Genomic DNA, 23,292 nt, shown 5'->3' with positions numbered 1-23,292 from the left:
GAAAATGTTTGGGTCCAAAGTAACCAAAAGTATTCTAAAGGGAACTATCTACGTTAGGGCAGTGAGAGGTATGTTTATGAATGCATGCAGATGTGTTTATGCTAAAGGGAAGGCTTTCCTGGAAGAAGAAGGTGAATATTATATCTGTCATCCAGCAGTTCGTGAACACTATGACTATTATGAAAGAAAGACAAGCTTAGCGTGCACTTACCAGTTCATGGGCTTGGTCATTAATTCAGATGAAATATCGAAGCTTTGCAGAACTTTTCAGAGAAACTCAGCTCAATCTCGGAGCAGGGCCGCTGCCTTGAAAAGTTTTTACATCTTTTATTTCTGTTGAAAAGCCTTATAAGAGCTGACCAAGAAGGATACTGGCCGCTAATCTGTATATTTTACAGCAGTTGCTCCCGGTAATCATAGCATTCAATCGAATCAATTTCCTGTGGTGCGCGTCCCTCTATCTTGAACAGACCCAACACCCGGAAATAAATGCTGAGTTCATGAATGGCCACTTCGTAGTCAGAAGAACGAACAATGTATTTAACACAGTTGGTGCTGATATGATACTTGAACAGATTATAAATAGATCGAAGAAATCATCGGAAGGAATTATGGGTCAGACGCGCAGAAAGAATTATATTACAGAGTGGGAACTGTCGTACCACGAAGTTCTTTCGACATGCCAAATCTTCAGTCAGATTCTTGGTATATCACAAACACACCATGAGTTTCTTGGTAATGTACTTGATGAAGTTCGAAACTCTGTTAACAGAATGGTAGAATTTTATGGAGCGCAGGGAAATCCCGTACAAAGTTCACAGTCCTGTGAAGTTGTACCATTTCACGTCGCATGAAGTTACACCAGATTCTAATGCAGAAGAAATCCCGACACGTAGCCATGAAGCTTATGTCGCATACCGAAACGAGCGATTTTTGTACAAAACAACTCCGTTGTCGAAGACCATTCACAGACGAAAACTTCCACTGTTTCGTCAAGCAAATAAAGTAGTCTACTTTGTCTACTTTGCAAAAGTTGTTGGGACTGTCTGAGTACATTTTCGAAGGACATTCATCAATGAATACAGCAATTATTGCTGAAGTTATGATTCAACTTCGTAAAACTCGAGTGAAAGGTTTACAAACATTTGCTGATCTGTTCGATGTATTCTTCAGGAGCGGCAGCAATGTTTAAACACGCACCCGCAGGGATTTTATGTGACTATCTAATCAGCTCTGTCAAAAATGTGGAAAGACAGCAAAGGGAAACCGCCTGAGCTATACTACTAACTAATCTGTCATGTACACATTCCTACCGGTGCAAATGGAGAGAGTTTGGGCTTTCCCGAAAAACAAAATTGAAATTCAAGATGTCTTAAAAGACTACCTTTGCACAAAAGCAAAGTTTATCGTCTTTGAAATGCATCTGAGTGAATTACTGCTTGAAAATGGTGCAACTCCTGCTATATCTCACTGCTTCTTCAATTGTTCCAAAAATTACATGAGTGTTTCATGTTGGTTGTCAGTAATTTTACATTATGCTCTGAAAAGAAATATGTAAATATTATCTAAAGCACAGCTAAATCATATATTCGTAAAAATTTTGAAACTGTAGAAAACCTTAGTTAAACATTATTAGCTCTCACAAGCACACATTATATTACCATCAAATTAAAGTAAATTCTCATGACATCATAGTCTGCAAAATAAAACAATATAATAATTATATTAGCTACATATTATATGAACGAACATGTTAATAATAATATTTGGCAAATGCAATAACATTATTATTTCATTTCCCAACACACAGCAACCTATTACCTTTAATTTATCGATAAAATGAATGGACTATTTTAATTTGTTGAAAAGTAATAGCTTTGAAAGTTTTGCGCGTAGTGAATGTTTTTCCGGTAATTTATTAAACAGTCCAAAAAACACTACACCTTGCGCCACTTAAATTTAAATAGCTCCGTCATTTTTTAAGATCTACTAAAGATATTGGTAACGATAGAAAGCTAAGATTATGCTCCTTTAATTAGTTTGAACTGTATTTTCATATTTTTAATAACTTCATAGTTATTTGTCATGAAATGAAAAAAGAGAAACGAGAAAAACTAATTTTTGGCCCAAATAACCGTTATTTTTAAATATGGCGGCAACATGTAAACGAACATGTAAGAAGCATATCCCGGTTTCTTACTTCTACTGTCAATTATCTTTAATTTGGTACAAAAACGAAGTTTCTAACTTGTTTCTGTGAGAAGATATTTAAGTTCAAATATAATTTGTTACTTGCTCGTGGGCGCCATTTTGGATATTGAATTTCACAATGAAGGCCGCGGTTGCGGAAGTGTTACCTTCGATTTTTTTCATTAATTGATCACCCTCTAACAGGTTCTGAAGAGATCTGCTGTCATCCCCGACTTTTCTACAGCTCTTATGGACAGAGCCTGGATTACCTAGGTATATGCTCTTAATCGTGAATTTGTATAGTTAATTACGATCAACGTCCAAACAGTTTTAATTACTCAGTTGCCTGGAAAAAGATTTTTCTAGTGCTGATTGACGGACTCAGTAGGCCTACGCGATCATCTTAAGCAACGTTTACAGGATTCTTCGAAGGACTCGTTACCGACGCAGTGGAAGAGGATAAGCCGCGCCATAGGTTGCAACACGGAAGAAAATTGTAAGTAGTCACAAAATTGCATTTGTAATATCAGAGGAAGAATCCAGTGTTAGGATCGCCAGAAGAATATCGTTTGAAAAGTCATAGTGAAAGAATAATACAACATGTTCAATTTGCACGCCAGCTAGTAAGGTCCCACTGTATTAAAAAAGTAACAGTGCGCAAATGCTTACGCTCAACTCATTCTTAACGAGCCACTTACATATAAATAAATGTACTCAACCTGTTATTAATGTAAAAGAGATAAAGAGGAATAGTTAGTTAAAATTCTCAAAAGTTAACATCTGATATTCTTATTTTAACGGCCGTATATTGTGTAAATGTTGTAAACATTACTATTTTCTTACGTAGTGTTCTTACATATTTTGAAGATTATTAAGCTGTGATAATCGAAGTGTAATACTAAATGTAGTAACAATCTTAAAGTGAAAATATGAGTAGTTAAACGAAATTACTATTTGAATAATCATTTCGTTTTGTAAATTCTATTCCTTCATTAACGCGAGGTTGTAGGTTACGGGATGTGCTTCGCATCCAACGTCGAAGTAGTGAGCTATCCCTTGCAATAAGTATAAATAGTAGAAAAGAGAAAAATAATAATTAAGCCAATTTTGATACTTTGACAGCTCGTACGTAACCGACCACGTTGACTGTAAATTCTTCTTCTTTTTTTTTTTTTTTAATCTTCCCAAGTTTAAATAACAATTGACAAACCATGATATGTGTCCTAGTGGAGGAGATGATTGGGACTTCGCATTTTTCGATACTTTTCAGCTGTGAGCGCAAGGGTAGAGAGGCGTGACCTCCAACACTAGCGATAAGAATCCAGTTACCACCTGGTTCCTCCTTATCAAATAGCAAGAAGCAACCACCCTATTTCAGTTGTGGATAACATTGATGCTGGAACTGGGCCATTTCCGTCAACACTTCCGCAGCGCTCACAGGGTCCTTAACTTGTTTCACAAGAGACCAAACATTTTGCAGGTCAACATGTGTCGTACACATTCTGCTATTAACCCTTTCCGGATTCCGGCTTTTTAGGCTAATTTTTAGACTTTCAGTCAAGCAGCTACTGCATCGTCACTATTTATCCTAGGATCATGGTTCATACCTCATTCTCTTCAGAATAGAGCTGGCTTTCAAATGGTACCACTTGCATGCTCATACCATATACAAGGAGCGGGAAAAATGATGTCAAAGGGAAAATTTCGGAGGGAAAATTTTTTCTCACACTTTGGCCCCCCCTGGAGCGGCCCTGTGTGAACGTAGCCATCTAAAAAATCTGATAAATAGTACTTGGTATACTGAATATGTGTGCCAAATTTCAAGTTTCTATCTTGAATAGTAAAAGTGGGAGAAATTTTATCAAGAATTCCCTCAATGCCCCAAATTACCACAAAACACTATGATCTCAGGGGAAAAAATCCTGAGACATCCCGAATTACCCTAGGGTCATGTTTCGCCCATCATTCTCTTCAGAATAGAACTGCCTTTCAGGCGGTACAATTCACATGTCGCCATCTTGTATCTAAGGCTGGAAATTCCCGAAAAAGGGAATTTTTGGTTTAAATATCCCTTTCTTCAACTTTTAGCCCCTCTGGACCTCCCTGTTTTAACGCATAAATCTGAAAAAAATCTGTTAAATACTACTCGGTGGACTGAATGTTTGTGCACAATTTCAATCTTCTAGGTACAAAAATAAGCCCGCCATAATATATATATATATATACCGACATTACCCCATATTCCCCTCTACAGAAGTACATTTTGATAAAAATTCCCTGACACATCCCTAATTACCCTAGGGTCATGTTTCGCACATCATTCTCTTCAGAATAAAACTGCCTTTCAGACGGTATGACTCACGTGTCTTCTCATGTATATAAGGCGGGAAAATCCCGAAGAAAGGGATTTTGGGGGTAAAAATATCTCTTTTTTTCAACCCTTTGACCCTCTGGTTCCCCCCCTTGTTTTAACTCACAAATCTGAAAAAAATCTGGTAAATACTACTCGGTGGACTGAATGTGCAAAATTTCAATCTTCTACATGCAAAAATAAGCGCGCCAAAAAATATTGAACATAGGCTTAATAAATGAAAAAAAAATATTTTAGACTTATGACGTCATCACCTCCTATGTCTGGACGCAGGAAGGTGTGAAACCATACGTAATGTCTTCTACAATGCCTCTGGACTTGAAAAACAAACAAAAATAAAAACCCGGACGAAAAAGCTCAAATAGGAGAGTTATAACGCAATGTACCATGAACCACCCGTATGGTACAAAATTGTACCATAGAACCCCCAAAGGGTTAAGCGTCGCATATCGTCAACATGTGTCGCAATTTGCCCGTGACTGAAACAAGTGATTCTGGTTTTCGGCAGCCGAAAATACACTAATGATGCGAAGTTTTGCTACGACGGAAGAATGAAGCGTCAGGAGTTTCGTCCAACACCGTTTCAGCACCTTCCTCTGCCATTCTTTTCAGCCGCTTGTAGCAAGACACACATACTTCGCTTTTTCGGAATCTGAGCGATTGGATCGAACAGCTTTTGTCGTATGTTTACACCAGCTCGCACTTCATTCATATACTGAATCGAATCACTATATAGTGACGCCGAATAAAACTTACGAGAGTCCTTCCGTTTTCACGTTCTGCATCCAATACAATGAACTGGCATAGTTCTACTCAAATAAGCGCAATAAAGCAGTGAAAACGAGTGCACATGGAGCAACTATAAGCACGAAACACTAATACAATCAGTTGAGAGAGGATAAGATAGGAACAACGAGCTTGATCAACGAGTTTAATACGGTAGGGAATTATGTCTGTGACCACTATAACGTGTTAACTTCACACTTTATACAAATACTCTCGGGGTGTGAAGAGGCGATCTCGCAGCTGCACCTTGATACTGGCACCATCTCGTGGCATCCCACACATTTAGAACGTGATATTGCTGGAGCGATGCATCCGACCACTCCGGTTCTTTCACAGGCGTGTTCTACATGTCGGAAGCTATTGCTTGCACTCAAGTTCAATCAAGTTCATGGGGAAATGAAATTGGGGCTCCAGGCTAATGCTTTGTTTGCCACACTCTTAATTTTCTATTATGAAGTTTATCTTTCTGTTACCTTCCCAGTATTCACCTTTCCTGATTTTAATTTAAATTCAATTGGGTTGTATAACTCTAAACTATTCTAAAACATATTAATAATTTACTATAAAATCATGGTATTATATAGGCACTTCACAATGCCTATATAATACCATTAGTGTACATAGAAGTAAGTTCCATCAAAATCGGGCAACTCTTCGAAAATTATTGTCGGACGTTACATACAGACAGACGGACAGGTAAACAGACAGCGCAATCTGTAATAGAGAGCTTCGCACCTAAAATTCGCGAGGTTCGTTTCAATGACACTCGAAGTTTAGATATTACACGAAATTTCGACGATCTCAAATATTTGAAGGTTTTCGAATGCCAGATAATAAATTTTCAAAATAGAATTGCAATAAGTCTTCAGCTTTATCGAATTTCCTTACTTCTATCTCTATGAGAAGCTGTCTCCATCCAGGACTTTAATTTAAACCCTTGAAACCAGATACAATATTCTCATTTTTCTGCCAGCTCTGTTGTTGGCGTCATCGGTAAAGTGATAGTTTGTAGACTAATGGTGTCCTACATTTCAATCAAGTTAGGGTTTTGTCTTCCTCTCTCTCCCTTTTTTTCTCTTTCCTAACGGATTACTTATGCCTTGTACACTCATGTCCAAACTTATTGTCACATGCCTATAAATATGTTGTTGTAGAAATATAATTTGATAACGAATTTGTCCGGTATTTCTGATAATGTTAGTATGTGTATAATCGGCAAAGACATGTATGTGGCAAATTGAATGTCAAAATAGCAGTAAATAAGAACAATAAAACGAAAATAAAACATTCTTGTTCATTTAGCAACATTTTGTTTTACTCATTCTAATTTTCGTATTCTTTTTCTCTGAAATTTACCACAAATATACATTTCCTGATTATACACATAGAATCAATATTAAAAGTACCCTACAAAATCATTATCAAATTATATTCTTACAAGAAGACAGTTATAGATATGCGACAATCATTCTGAACATGAGTGTATATCAACATTGGCCTATGGAAAAGAGAATTCTTTCACTTCATTTCAAGAGAGACAACTATTAAAATGAACACCCTGCATATACAGTACATATAATACATATGATGTACAACTATGATAACTTCGAATGGATTGTTTTTTCAGACCATCGCGATAATCCCGAATTTTTAAAAATATTCAAACGATTCGATAAGTGCGATCAAATTGAGATGTTTCAGTATTTATTTCTTTCAAACAATTCGAGACTCTCAAACAGTTCGAGTGTCTCGAACTCGTCGAATGTTTTTAATATTTCGAATGTCGTGAATACTTAGAGTGTAGGGGTCTATCGATCATTTCGAGTACCTTGAACATTTCGAGTGCCTCGAACATTTTTGAAGTCTCGAAAGTTCGATAATGCGATAAAAGTAATAATCTTTAACTAACTGATTCATACTAGCTTTGTTATCGATAGTGTCTGAAGAAGGATATGTTAGATATCTGAAACTGTCACATTTATTATTTTATAATAAAATGGTGCTTTGCTCAGCATTTGTATTTTAATGTAAGTTTAAAATCTTTATAGACGAAACGGTTTTGAATTATCGAATTGTTATCGATTACTCGATTATCGAAATAGAACTACTTTCATCAAGCATTTCTCTCCTCCAGGCGAAAAGAAGAGACTCATTGGATACAAAAAATGTTACTTATTACCATCAATAGCAGACGACTAAAGTTTTATTATTACTTCCTATCTAACATTCAAGTGTTATGCGTTGTAGTGTATTAAGAGTAGAAATTCAATACTCGTATTCACATGGTTAATAACAAAATCGAAGGATATGGTTGCGATGGCTCAGTGATAGAGAACTCACTCCACTGTGTGGAGTCTGTGTTTCGATTCCAGCTCGCGTAAGTGGGCTTTGTGATGGAGAGACACTGTATACACGTTTTTCGAGTTCTATCGTTTCCTCTCACTTTATTATTATCATTATCACCATTCCCCAAAACTGTAGTACACAAATGTGGAGCGTTAAACTAAATAAAATATCCAAAGACGCCTTATTTTTTTTATGAAGTAGAAAAAGGGAACTTCAGTAAGGAAAAATTCTACTTATCAAGGTTAAGATTGTTCATATTAGCCTGGTATGATCATTGAAAATGCGTACAATTCAATAATTTGGAAATAATTATTTATTGCCTTTTGTAATCAAAATTCGTCGCTTGATGACAATATTAAAAAAAGATATTACAGTTACAAGACAGTATCTACTGTTCGCTTGCTATATTGACGAACTTTCATTTAAATCTTGTTTTTGGCTCAGTGGTAGAGCGTTCACCTCTGGTGCTTGGGGTCCCGGGTTCGATCCCAGCCCCCGCCAAGTGAACTTTGTGGTGGACGAACACCGTGTGCGTGGGTTTAATCGGGGTTCTCCCGTTTCCTCCCACTTTCTTCATTCCACCATTTCATTCATTACTCATCATCACCGTCTCCTTTAGCCTAACCGGCATAACCGTGGGACGTAAAACTCAAAGATTTCATTTCATTTTTTTAAAATCTTGTTTACATTACGATGTTGCTATGTATAATTCAGAAGATTTTAAATTTATTTATTACTTTTTGTCTCAATAATCTTTGTACTTGTCTTACGATTTCATATATGTGCACATTAGTATTAAAATTGTACAAAACTATACAACCGATAGCATTTGAGACTACTATATTTTTAGAACAATGTCGTAACTAACAATTGGAAGTCTTTTTATGCAACTTCAAGGTGCAAAATTGATCATATCACCCATTTCCTCAGAAAGTTGGTGGTACTTCAACTTAGCCATAACTAGTGGCTTGAGTTTTTCGCACTACGAATTAGAAAATTTCACTTTTCGTTTTTCATATTTCCCGTTTTGTAGCATTTTCCAAATAAAGTTTCGCATTTTGTAGGTCTTGTGGAACAGATATTCCCTGACATTTTTACAACAGTTCCTTTTATTCATAGATCAACGGTGGACAAACACTGTGTGTGTGGGTTTCCTCGGGGTTCTCCCATTTCCTCCCACTTTCTTCATTCTACCATTTCATTCATTTCTCATCACCGTCTCCTTTAGCATAGCCGGCATACACGTGGGACGTAAAACTCATAAATTTCATTTTGATTTAATTTTACAGAACAGTCAATTTCGCGTTTTATCGCGCAGCGGAAACCAACGGAAATACACACAGAATATCACAAAACGTCAAGAAACTGGAAATTACTTAATTCTGAAGCATTTTCTTTTATAGCGCATTGCGAAAAGCTCGTGTCTCTAATCATAACTGATTTTATAATCAAGAGGATAAAAAGCAAAATAGTAGGTGTTATTCGTCTCCGAAATTTCTTGGTTTGTTGTACTTTCTACAATTCTTACTGATCTGAGTCATTTTCATAAATTTTCAGATGATGTTCCATACATTTGGACCAGTGGTCGCCTTTGTGACTTCAAAGGATGTGAAAACAGACCTGATCTCGAGCCAAAGAACGTCAATGGATGGTTTTGGTCCGGCCCACGTACTAAGATGGCTCCCACAAACCAGATTCCTCCAGGTTGGGGCTACAATCCATGGAGCCAGACAGGACACAAAAAAATTCGTCAGCCAGACAACGCCGAATTTGATATAAACGGAACCGATGAATCTTGTATGAGTGTTCTAAATAATGTTTACAATGATGGAATTGCTTGGCACGATGTGGCCTGTTATCACGAGAAGCCGTTCATTTGCGAAGACAGCGAAGAACTTCTTAACTACGTTGCAGCAACAAATCCTGGGATTCGTCTTTAATTGAGTTTCCTTAGTAATTTCTCAGAGTAATATCATTTAAATATACAAACACCAAATATTTTCTAAGATTTCACTCAAACGGAAAGAAAAATGTAACATCTTTCAACTTCGTATGATTTTGAACAGAATTCTTAAGAAGAAAATGTGCGCAAGACATTTCAGTGATACAAACACATTTCCAGCAACAGGTTCTATAGGATTTTGCAGATAAACCTTGAAACAATTATTTTATATGACTAACTACGTGTTAATATATATGAAAGAAATATTCCTGAATATATATGAAAAAGTTGAATAATGATATTGATATTGTACTTTTATATATAGGAAACTCATTAAATTTATTCAACAATTATATGCCGTACTTGAGACTAATATGTTCCTACTCCAAAAATCAATGCAATATGTAGCAGTCTCGTTTAGTTACTGACTTGTGTGTATTTGCATCGTCTAATAGTTATTTGTTGTATAAAGTTAAGCACTTCAGGATTTGCGGATCATCACCATTTTAAACATGATGAAAATGTCATTAAAATAAACCTTAAGACTGCTTTAATGAAAAATTATATACTTTAAAACAACAAAATGAAAGTTTAGAATTACTTTGTTATCTAAAGTGCAATAATTTTGATTAACATTCTCAACAGATTGATATTATATTCATAATATGTAAAGTTTATGTAAATACTAAATCAAAATATGAACAATAATATTTTAAGTTCAATCATAGAATGTAATTAGAGCTTTTCTCTTTTAAGAGACAAATATTGTAACACAAACATAAATAATATTCTAAATTGCAGTAATTAAAAGTTTGGGAAACGAATGTAATCAATTTAATAGAAATGTTATTGCGCCAAAGCTGGTGGTTTTACACACTTGGAATGATTACACTTGTAAATTCTGGGAATGATTTTGAAAGTATTATATCATTTTCTATTACAAATAATTGGTTTCATATAATTTTGCTCAAAAGTAAGTATCTGACACGAAAGCTAATAATTACTTTTTCTTTTAATTTTATTCATGAGAAACTTGTAAATGATCCTTCCACTTTCTGACCGAGTTCATTTTTACTGCGAAATATTAAAAATAAGTGACATTATATTGCTTCGAATTTATGTAACAAGCTTAATCATTGTTCTTACTTCTAAGTAGTAAAGCAACTTTGAAAACGTAGAAATAAATATGGCAAGATGGATATGTTTACAAAACCATCAAAGTAAATCTGATAACAGTAACTGTTAGAACATTTGTTTAAGTCTTGTAATTAGGACAATTAATATTTTCAAATCCAGGTGGTGAAAATAGTAAGAACAAAATGTACCTTTATTGTAATATGCTGTTCTACTGATATCTTATTTATTGTTTGTTGTGTGATGAGACATTTTAATACAAATTTTCTATTACAATAAAACAATGTAAAATTAAACTTGATAATGATTTTCTTAATCTACTGTCTCCGGTCTTATAGCACGTAATTTGATTTCATACGTAAGACCCTGTTAGCCGCACAGTGACTCATTGGCACAGCTCACCTCTAATGTGAGAGGTACCATGATTCGATCCCAAGACATGATACTTTGTAGTGGACAATATCGCGCCCGTGAATTTCTCCAGGGTTCTCTCGTCTCCCTCCACATTTGATTCCATCAATTCTTTCATAGTTACTTAATTCATTAATTACCCATCTCATTAACCTAAAGGACATAATGTACCACGTTAAAAAATTCAGTTTTCTACAAAAGATTTTATTATGTATTGACTGTGTGTCTATATTGAATATTTAGCAATGTATTCCCAGATTATTCTTTCAAAGAGCTTCCATTCCTCCTCTTCCTCCAAAATTGGTGAATGTCAGAATGGAACACCTCCTCTATACCCAATGGTATATAGATATGATATAATTTTAGAACAATAAACAGGAGGAGAAGATAGGCCAAAGTTTGTAAAGTTTGAAGACTGAAACAGATCTTCTTTTACCAGATTCATTTACGTCATTCCCCGACGATGGTTATGCTGTATCTTTCAGTGATGTGATAATATAAATTTTGGTAGGTATACGCTCGACCATTTCCGAAAATATAACATATACCCACACCCATATATGTTTGTTCTTTTGAAAATTTAAGGTAAGTATATAATGGACAATACAATTATTTGGTAAGTAACACTGTAAATTACTGCATATGCGTACACTCACCTAATACCCACCAAACAGATATGACGTATACGTGCATCCCTGGTCTTTTCAGTAAAGACACTTACATATTATGAGTTTTATTATATCTTCGTTCATTCAAGGTATTTTTATATTTAGCCGTACACGTATCTGGAAGGTGGATTTAAGAGAATTTGAAGGCTAACACAAATAAATGCTGAAGAATAATTTATATATAGAGTGCCCTACTTATTACGTGCTGTACTCCAACACATCCTTTCGCTCATTAGCCAAGGAGGTTCATTCTGTGCAAGTCTTCGCAAAATTTGCGTACAAAACGCAATACAAAAAATTAAAAAGACTCCTAAGAAGATTCCAAAGGAGATTCCAATTATTGAAATCTAAAATGCAACTTTTGTATTGAATCGACCAAACTACTACGGAATGATCCCTAAGGTGTCTGAAGAAAAAACAATCTCCTCCATACTAAAGGAGGGGGCCACGGTTGCTGAGTGGTAGAGCGTTCAGCTCCGGGATTCTTGGTTCTATCCCAGCTCGCGGCAAGTGAGCTTGCTGGCGGGGAAGGATAGTGTGCGTGGGTTTGCTCGAGGGTTCTCCTGTTTCCTCCCATTTTATTAATTCCACTATTTCATTCATTTCTCATCATCACCGTCTCCTTTAGCCTAGCAGGCTGAGACGTAAAACTAGGAGATTCTTTTTCCATACTAAAGGATTAAAGAACAATTACCAAAGAAATGAAGAATGGAAAAGCAAACGGAGTGGATGAACTGACTGTGGAAGTTATTAAAAAATTAGGAAATTAAGATACAGAGACATTAACGAAACTCTATAATAGAATATATGAGACAGGAGAATGGCCTGATGATTTTCTAACCACGGTTTTGGTTCTTACAGAAAAAAAGACAACACAACCATAATTCTCGTTTCCCTTGCTCAACAAATCTTACTGATTACGCACTTCTAGTCACAGAACCCTAGACTGCCTTCTAAATTCTAAATTTTAAAAAAAATGAACTATCCTTACGTCCACGGCTCTGAGCTTAGAGAAAAAATATTTTCTATCCATTGTGATTCAAAGAAATAGCCCATCTGTAAACTGTCGAAAACTGGACAATAAATGATGCAAACCTCTAGGAGATGCAGATCACCAAAACAGTAAGATACACAGATGGAGCACTTCCAATTCCATGTCTTTGTGGTGTACAGCTGCTTAGCGTCAAGGATCAGTGTCATGGATATTCCTTTCAGTATGAATTTGAATCCTGTTCCAAAAATATTTTATTTCTTATATCTATAGCATCTGCGTTTTATTGCAAAGAAATATATGTATTGATTTAAGGAAATTATAAGTATATAATATATTACATTAAATAAAATATTAAACCAAATTATAAATTACTTTTCTTCTCTTTCTAATGTTTATTCCTAAGTAGAAAGCAACATTACAAGAAATTTATCTTAGAAACTACTTTTTTTTCTCAGTATTTCAACCAAGGGGAAATATTCCGTAAGAAAATAAATAGTCAATTAATTTATATCTATATTAGATGTTTCAAACAAAATGTCCGAAGTCACAAAGGGTTAAAAATAAAAGGATGAAACAAGAAATGAGATTGAAAACTGTCAGGATCATCGAATAGAGTGCTCTGCTTGCAAAATATTATGAGACTACAAGGGTTATTTTGAATTAGAAGGTATGTAATTTTCATATCGTTAAAAAGACTGCAAACCGAGCAACTTTTATAGAAAAAAGTTTTCCTTAAGGACTCCGTTCACGAAATGGCCACCATTTAATTGTGAGAGTCTGCACATTGAAATAAAACGCCCCATGCTTATAAATCAAGAACAGGCGAAAGTAAAAGTTTAAAAAGAATAAAATTACAATGATATAATTGGGTCTTTAATAATCTTGGAAATGGTTAGAAGGAATAAAAATAAAAGAACTTGTTGCTATTTAAAAAAATTGAAAGAAAAATTTAAATTTGAATGCAAACCGTTGATTCTGTTTTATAGCGATATTTTGTTGCATAGGAAATTAAACATCATCTTTCTCTTTGCCAAAAGTAATCAGACTTCCGAAGATATTTTATTCAATTTAGGTTTAAAAAAAAACTGTGTATCGTAGTAAACGACTGTAACGACGCAATTATGTTTCCCTTTTTTACATTATAAATTACGAAGAGAAAATGAAGTTAAGATGAAGGAAGAAGAGGGGAGAAAAAGAAAATAACAAGAATGACTTTTCAAAGAAATAGTCTATCACAAAAAAATATTAGATACAGGAAGTAGTATAGAGAGAAGATTGCAAGTAAGACATGGGAAAGATATAATAATAGAAGAGTATAGGAAGGAGGGAAAGGGAGGAGAAAAGTATGAGATAATTATTGAAATATAGTCAAAAGGCTAATAATGCATTGCATATGAGCTGTATTCCTGTTCATCTTCATGTAAGAATTAAAAAGAAAATCGATGTTAAACCTGTTGCAGCTAGAGACATGTTAACCCATACAACACTGAGCCAGCTTATGAAAAAGATTATATTAGATCCTGTAGTCATAGTTTCCAAACATTTGCTCTGTATAACGGATTTGAACTTTTTGTTTAACAGTTGAATAGATATTGGAAATTAAGGAGAACAAAAAAAACAACAAAAAAAAAAAAAAAACAACGTTGCAACATTAAGATGCAATCGAAGATATAGGAAATATATAATAGTAGAGATTCTCAGGATTCGGCGGCTATTGTCACTGGTTTCTATTCAATTAAACCCGTTAGTATCGAAGAGCCACAACAGAAAGATTTAAATTCAAATGAAGAGTTTATTTATGTTATTCATGACGTATAGCTCAGGGTGGAGCGATCGGGGCGATTGCCCCCCACACAAGAATAGGAAACTTTCTTATTTTATATATAAAGAAAACCCATCCCAGAGTTTGGACCTCTTAAAAGTAGCTCTAAGCAGCAGTATTGAAAACCACCGTCCCCAAAAGTCCGTCCTGGATCCGCCCCTGCTAATGGTTGTAGTGATATTTGCAAGTTCTTCTTCAATGTTTACATAGTACACACAGAACCGAAGTATGTTGCTTTGGCATAAAAATATATGTCAAACCTGTCCGTAATAGGGCACAAACACATGTCGTAATGATATGACGAGAATGTCAAACTGACGACATTGGTATGTCACCATGATTTTTAATATGTCGAAAGTATGTCAAATATTTTGTTCTTATTATGACTTATCGTAAGTCAAAATGACACATTAGAGTGCTCGTGGACTTTCTGACATACTAGAATGCTCTCTAGACATACAAAGTGGAATGACAAGATGACTTCCATTTATGTCATTTTGACATATGAGAGGCAGTAAAATGAAACCTGAACAACCTCTCTAAAACACATTCCTTTCAAAAGCTGGCAACACAGTTCTTAATAATAGAAACTGCCATCTCTCGGGGAGGACAAATGCATAGTGACAACTCACAGGTACACACAGTTTGTTTATTGCTCTGTAGGTAGCGTAGAGAAAGTGTGTTCACACAGCATTAAAAATGAAGGCAAGCAAAGAAGAGTTGTTAGTATCTTGGAGGAATACTACATGTCAGTGAGAAGTGTGGAGGAGTGGTATAAGACATTGGGCGCGAATCGTCTTGCAGTTATGCACGTCGTTCTCGGAATATCTTATGCCACTCCTGCACACTTATCAGTAACATGTTTTTGTCATACACAACAGCCATGCGACGATGAGTTTCGTGTGTTACAATACCCTTAGCCACCAAGAAACGAACCACACTTCTTTGATCTTTTTTGCTTGCCTCCATTTTTAATGCTGCGTGAACACTTTTCACTACGCTCATCTACAGAGCAATAAATAAACTGTATGTTCCTGTGAGTTGTCACTATGTATTTGTCCTCTCCGAGAGATGATAGTATCGATTATTAAGAACTGTGTTGCCAACTATTGCGAGGAATGTGTTTTACAGAGGTTGTTCGGTTTTCATTGGACAGCCCCTCATACATATTGCTTGGATAATCTATTGTTTAATTGATATTCCAAATATCGCTACTGCTATACTACTACTATTGCTTCTTTAGTAAAACTACTACTGTTATACGAATACAACGCCATTTATGCCTAAATTTTGTTTTCAAAGAAAATCTGAGGATTAAGTGTAAAACACTTCTTTAGAACTGCAAATTAATATTTTTAATGAAAATTGTTATGCACAATGAACCTTGAGCGATTTATGACCCGTAACATATAAGGCACGCTAGGCAGATGAGTCAATTTTGTTCTGGTCCATTGGTATATGCCACATTAAGCAAAAGAAATCAACACTTGAAGCACGAAATATAGTTTTGCATGTAGCAATGTTCAAGCACTATAAAAGCATCAGTTGGTGTGAAATGGCTCAAAATATTCAATATATACGCCTACTTTACATCTCAAACACATAGCGCTGAGGAACGTTTACAGTTTTCTGCAGCACAACAGTGTCGTTTCTTGTCTGAGATCATTGCCGGTATGTGATTACTTCCACATACAATCTTTACTCTATTGATTACCAGTGAGCTTCCGGTACGCTCAGGGCTCTTGAAAAGTGACGGATTGGTAGTGAGATAACGTTCCACGATATATCTTCTAGAGCTGCGACATGTTTTTCCAGTTTTCCTTTAAAGGATCCAAGCATTTTGATCAGAAGTGTCCAGAAGCCACGTGAATATGGAACACCACCATTCTCTCGCTCTTATTTGAATCCTATATTTCGAAATACTTTGGTCCATTCTGTCTGTTCCACCCACGAACTGATTGTACTTCCGTATCAGACTGGTCGAGTAATAGAAATCTTCTTTTTCACCTGCTTGGAACATCTGGATGAAGAAATTATAATACAGAGCTAAGTTTCATATAAAAACCATGAAAAAAAGGTACATTCTTATTGTATAACGAATTTGTTACCTACATTTTCGTTAAGACGTTCTCGTATTAAACGAAGACAAAAATAAATATAAATCTATTATATAAAAGAGAACGCACAAATCCTTTGTTAGCTCATCACGCTAATACGGCTGAACCAATTTCTTTCATTTTTGGGGGGTTATTAGGATTTGGACCCTAGATGGTTTTTATCATATCACTTTAATTTTTAATTACCAGTGTCTTGAGATAATTGACCATTCAAGTGTCCATAACGTAGAAATCCTTTGTTAGTTCATCATAGGTATAAAAATAAACGTATTTATATGCAACCCGCATGACCGTGTCACTCGGCGGGTTAACATAAATGACAGGCGATATAATGTTAACATTTACTGCAATCTACTATGGTTTTTATCGTATCACTTGAAAGCGAAAAAGTAAAAATTATCTAAGTAACAAAGTTTATTGCGTTCCGGGGTGACCGCAGCGAAGCGGGGCGGGTTAACATAAATGACAGGCGATATAATGTTAACATTTACTGCAATCTTCTATGGTTTTTATCATATCACTTGAAAGCGAAAAAGTAAAAATTATCTAAGTAACAACGTTTATTGCGTTCCGGGGTGACCGCAGCGAAGCGGGGTGAACGCTGCTAGTAAATAAATAAAAAGAAAAGAAATGTACGTATTTGAAATCCAACAATGCAAATAAATCTATGTTTCATAGACCCTATTAAAATAATTTTAAAAAAGTGTTGTAGCAAGGACTGCTAACATTTATTCTAAATAACTGTTGTTTGTTTCTATTTATTCCTTGCTTATTTGTCTCGATGACTTGAGGTTTGGAAACTTAATTATTGAGGCAGGCCATTTAAATGGAGGATAATGCATGTAAATCATTTGTGAGCTTTGCATTGCTGATTATTTCAGCTGTAATGTACTATTTTCTAATATGATGATTTTAAGGTAATAGCCCAGTCAATGAAGGTAAAAATAAGCTAGATGTCGGAAGTAATTCCCGGAGAGCTGAATTTTTTCCTGTTGATAGACTACGATGAGACATGTAATTTCCCAAAAGTCCCCGGTTCTCCCCCTTGTGCTTTCCCCCCAGCCCCCCTTAAAGGTGAATTTGCCGTTTCTCATAAAATTAGCCATAACTCCGAAACCAGTGGAGCAAATGCTTCGCAATTTTTTTTTATTTTCTTTATCTAATGTTAAGCTACAAGAAAGGTGTCTTTCATTTTTCTCGAGAAATGTATAGTTTCGTGGCAATTATGTCTTAAATAGAAAACAAAAGTTTTTGGTGGGAAAAATTCCCTTTATTTTTTTTCTACGGGGTAAAGTAAAAAAATGTTTCAAATGAAAGTTTTAGATCGAAGTCTAAGGTTTAAAACGGAGTATATTATGATAGTATTTATTTGACACATAACGAAAAAATAACAAAAATGTGCTCCACCGGGTCAGCGAGCCTCAGTGCTGGTGTCCGACGAAATAGTACAGTGAGCTCAGAAATCTTGGTAAGAGCACAGAAGAGTTATGTACAATTTTTTACCCGATAAACTCATTTTGGATGGGAGGTATAAAGAAGCAACCTGGCTGGAATGGGCTTATGAACATTATTTGCAGCACCAAGTATTCTTCTGAATCTACATGTGTTATGGCAGTACCACTTAAGACCCAAATAATATATCTACCATCTATTCTGCTTGATCTTTTGCTGCAGATCAATGTAGAAAAAGAAATCAATCTTGCATTGCTACTTTTCACCAACCATTATATCTGAAAGCAACAGAAATCGTAGAAAGGTCAGATCCTAATAGTGACTTATCAAAGGTTATTCTTATGTTAGGTGGATTTCACCTTTTAATGTCTTATATGGGATCAGTGGGCCGCATAATGGAAGAAAGTGGCTTACAAAATCTATGGGAAACTGTTTATGGTTCGGCAACTGTTAATCACATGTTAAGTGGGCATGCATATTCTAGAGGAATAAGAGCATCTCTCGTTAACTGCAGCGTCTCTCATTACGGTAATGAGAGAATAATATCCAAAGATTGAAGAGGACTGCAAGAAAGTAGAAGACATATGTCAGCAGCTTATTGACAAGGAACTGGATTTCGAGCAAATTAACCTAGATGATGAAGTTACAGAAACTGTTTTAAACATTGAAACAAATTTTGAAGAGATAAAATAATCTAGCAGGACAGCAAAGCTTTGGCTAAATCTAATTAAGTGCATAGATCTTATGTTGAAATTTATATTTGCAGAAAGAACTGGCAACTGGAACATGCACTTGAGTACAGTAGTAGACATGCTTCCATACTTCCATGCTGTAGGCCACTTGCCCTATGCTAAATCCGTGCATTTATATGCTCAGCATATGTTGAAACTCGAATCTAAAATATCAAAAGAAGAATACGAATTATTTACCAAACAAGGTTATTTTACCATTCGCAGGAATGGGAAATATTGGTCAGGAACTTGGACAGACATGATAATAGAACAATGCCTAATGCGTCCAATGAAAGCTGTGGGAGGTCTGACGCATGGAGGAGGAATAACAGATAGTACTTTGTCAAAAGGGATTAATGGAACACCGTACTATTTAAAGATACAAGAAGCCTTAGATAAATTTTTAGGAACAGCCTTAAATTTTACTGAACAGCATGTTTAACTGCGGGAATCAAGGAAAGAAAGAGATAACAAGGATATTGAGAAATTTACATTTTGGCTGAGACAGCATAACCCTTTTACCAAGCTTTCAGGGATCTCGTGTCTTTACATTCCAGCTTTGTGTCAAATGATAGTGTTAGCAGTGATAAAGTTTATGAAGTGGGTTTGGCAGCTATGGAAAAAATGAAAGGTAAGAGTTTTGGAGAGCTAAAATTGAAAAGAAAAGACATGGTAATTACTCAAGCCAGTCATAAGTCTGTATCGGTTCGATCATTAAAAGCGAACATAAACCCACAACAGCTTTTTAATAGAATTTTATGTGTATGTGACAGCCCCAATAAACTGAAAATGTATTTGGAATATGAATTGTCTTCTGTACCTTCATTGATTTTTGATGATACTTATCTTCAGAAAGGAACTAAATCGTCTATAGTTAAAGCATTTTCAGAAAGAATCGTTGAGCAACCATGCTTAGAAGATGCTGGGATAGTTATCGCTGGAGGTTACCTTCTTCATTATGTTTCATGGCCTAAGGATGCTACATATGGAGATATTATTAGGAACTATTGCTCATTTGTACTGTCCAAGTATGGAAATAATTGTACGATGGTGTTCGATGGTTACCCAGAAGAGGCGACTACGAAAGATGAAGAACACCAAAGGAGGACACTGAAATATTCCTCATGCGAAATACAGTTCGACGAAAATAATAAATGTGTCGTAAAAAAAGAACCTTTTCTTTCTAACAGAAAGAACAAAAAGAAATTAATTGAATGCACATGTAAAGAGTTGGAAAAGGTTGGATTAGCAGCAGTTATAGCTGAAGAAGATGCTGATTCTGAAATTGTAAGGACTGGAATTGACAAACTTGATACCTTTTCCAGAGTGATTGTTGTTGGAAATGACACGGACATTTTAATATTACTAGTTTTATTAGCACCAGAGAAGAGACCCATTTTCTTTCGAAAAGAAGATGGAGGAAAGAACCCGTCAAACACTTGTTTTGATATCGATAAGTTGAAAAGATCCAATAAAAATATAGACAAACTTCTCCTTTTTGCCCATGCTATTTTTGGCTGTGATACAACTTCGTCATTTTTTGGAATTGGGAAAACAAAAGCAGTTGAATTAATTCAAAAAAACACAGAGGCAAAATGTGAGGCAGAATGTTTCCTGCAACAAGATGCATCAGAAGATACTCTTGTCGAGAGTGGAGAAAAGTTTGTTCTTTCAATGTACGGGCTAAGTAAATATTCAACTTTAAACGAAGCTCGTTATTTCAGATTTACAAGACTTCTTTGAAGTCAAACTTTGATTTAGCTAAATTACCACCGACCTCAGAAGCGTGTCGTCAGCACCTCTTCAGAGTGCACTTACAGGTGCAATTGTGGTTAGGGAACAAACTAAATCCTACTGATTGGGGGTAGGAAACATAAATATATCAAAGAAAGTGATGGAAAAAGAAAAGTCTTAAGACCGATACTAACCGTAAGTATGAAACCTTTTGCTACTGATGACCTTCTAGCAATAATTTCATGCTCTTGCAAGGCAGCGTGTGGAGGTTATTGTCGCTGCAGAATATCTGACTTTACCTGTTCAGCTATGTGTGAGCACTGTAATGGGTTATCATGCAACAATGTACCACAATACAATGGAGATTTTGAAGATTACACGAATAATCTGGCTTCATTTTAAAATGAATATTAGAAAACATTGCACACAGTATTCTTAGGTTATAGTGGTGGGTGGGTGCTCCGTGATGCTGTTCTTGTTATGAATTTATTTAAAAATATAGAAATTAAAAAAAACTCATAATATAAGAAAGCTGCCGGTTGTTGCCAGTGCGGGACACGGCGGGTCCATAGGTGGTAGATAATGGAAAGCCCAATATGAGGGTAGGGAATAGTCCCCCCGAACCAAAACTGGCATTTGCTGATCTTATTCCTATGAGCCTTGAAGCATATTCTTATGACGTTCAAAGCTACATTACTCAGCTCTGGCTTTACGTACTGTGACAATTTATACCTCGTTTTAAAGCTTAGACTTCAATCTAAAACTTTCATTTGAAACATTTTTTTACTTTACCTCGTAGAAAAAAATTAAAGGGAATTTTTCCCGCCAAAAAACTTGTTTTCTCTTTAAGACACCATTGCCACGAAACTATACATTTCTCGAGAAAAATGAAAGACACCTTTCTTGTAGCATAACATTAGGCAAAGAAAATAAAAAAAAAATACGAAGCATTTGCTCCACTGGTTTCGGAGTTATGGTTAATTTTCTGAGAAACAACAAATTCACCTTTAAGGGGGGCTGGTGGGAAAGCACAAGGGGGAGAACCGGGGACTTTGGGAAATTACATGTCTCATCATAGTCTATCAACAGGAAAAAAATTAGTTCTCCGGGAATTTATTCCGACACAAAACCTATTTTGACTGTGCTATAATAAATGTGAATGCTGAAACTAACAAGGATTGTGACTAAAGTTCCAGACTGTTTGGTATTAGTTTAGAATATCACACGTCTAGTTTCAGCATTCATGGTTACGAACATTGTCTGTAATTCATCCGAGATGAGCTTACATGCGTAAATCAACATTTGAAATTTGGTGTTAAATTTTGGTAATATTTCGGTGCCTTATCTGATTTATTCATAAAGTAAAAAAATGTGGAAATTTTAGAATATTTCCATAAGAGTCGCTAAAGAACGAGTGCATTGTTTTATGGACAACTGGGTTATTGTTGAATCACAAGAACATTATCACTAGAACATCGACTTAAAAAGTACCAATAAAGTTTTTATTCTTTTCTTTGTTCATGTTTTGCTTTCCGAAGCATAGAGGTATTATAGAACAGTTACGCATGGTTTCACGCCTTTCTGCGTCGAGACATAGGGGTGATGACGTCATAACTTTTAAAAACTATTTTTTTGTTACGCCTATTTTTATTATTTTTTGGCGATGCTTACTTTGGAATCTAGATTTAAATCTTGCAAAAACATTCAGTCCACCGAGTAGTATTTATCAGATTTTTCACATCTCTGTGTCAACACAGAGAAGAGGGGGCCAGAAGGGCAAAATTGTAAAATAATAATAATAATAATAATAATAATAATAATAATAATAACTGAAAAAGACAACCTTTTAGCGATTTTTACGCTGCAGATACATGATGGAGTTATGTGAATGGTACCTTTTGAAAAACTGTTCTATCCTGAAGAGAATGAGGTATAAAACATGACCCTAGGATAAATAGGGATGTCCCTGGAAATGCTTTTATCTAAGATCAGGGTCTTTTGTGGTAATCTGGGGCTTGTGGGGATCATTTGTACATATTTTAGCCGCCTTTCCAATTCAACATAGAAGCTTTGAGTTTTGTACAGTGCGCAACAAAAAACTCTGCAGCATGAGCATGTAATTTGATTGTGAAACGACGAGCCTTTTGCTCCAAGTTTAAGTGTGCAGTTGGTACCCCGATTCCTGCCACTTAGAGTAATGTTGATTCCCTGCACTGCTAGGCGTAGTTTCACAATAAACTTACATGCTTGTGTTGCAGGTTTTTTGCTGCGGACTGTACACACATTTAGTACATGCCTGAGTATCTTTCAGTTGATTTTCAGATCTCTGCCTTAAAACAAGGGGTCCAAAGGGGCTCGAAACTTGAAAAATTCAGAGAAAAATTCCGATTTCTTTCAAATTTTCCCGCCTCAGGGACACTGTAGGGAAATGTGAACCGTTTGATACCGTTTGAAAGACTGCTCTATTGTGAAAGAAACGAGTTATGAACTATGATCCTACGATAAACACGGATGATGCTGTATCCGCTTGACTGAAAGTCTGTAATTTACCTAGAACCTAAAAAGGATAAAGGCGAAAATGTGGCATTACACTT

General features: G+C 35.5%; 1 protein-coding gene and 1 long non-coding RNA gene across 3 annotated transcripts in view; one reads left to right on the top strand and one right to left on the bottom strand.

The window, feature by feature from the left end:
* Positions 1-11,065, top strand: part of slf (C-type lectin domain-containing protein slf) — a 158,306-nt gene extending 147,241 nt beyond the window's left edge. Inside the window, exon 4 of the mRNA XM_081769305.1 lies at positions 9,251-11,065. Coding sequence (XP_081625431.1) covers positions 9,251-9,633 — 383 coding nt within the window. The 3' untranslated portion in view covers positions 9,634-11,065. The remainder of the gene's footprint in view (positions 1-9,250) is intronic.
* LOC145693369 (uncharacterized) overlaps positions 1-23,292 on the bottom strand; it is a 156,157-nt gene that overhangs the window by 80,944 nt on the left and 51,921 nt on the right. The window lies entirely within an intron of this gene.

This window comes from Thermobia domestica, chromosome 8 (assembly GCF_964235325.1).
Source record: "Thermobia domestica chromosome 8, izTheDome1.hap1.1, whole genome shotgun sequence".
Classification (NCBI taxonomy): domain Eukaryota; kingdom Metazoa; phylum Arthropoda; class Insecta; order Zygentoma; family Lepismatidae; genus Thermobia; species Thermobia domestica.
The sequence above is the reverse complement of the archived record's forward strand: the minus strand, read 5'-3'. Positions and strand labels throughout refer to the sequence as shown.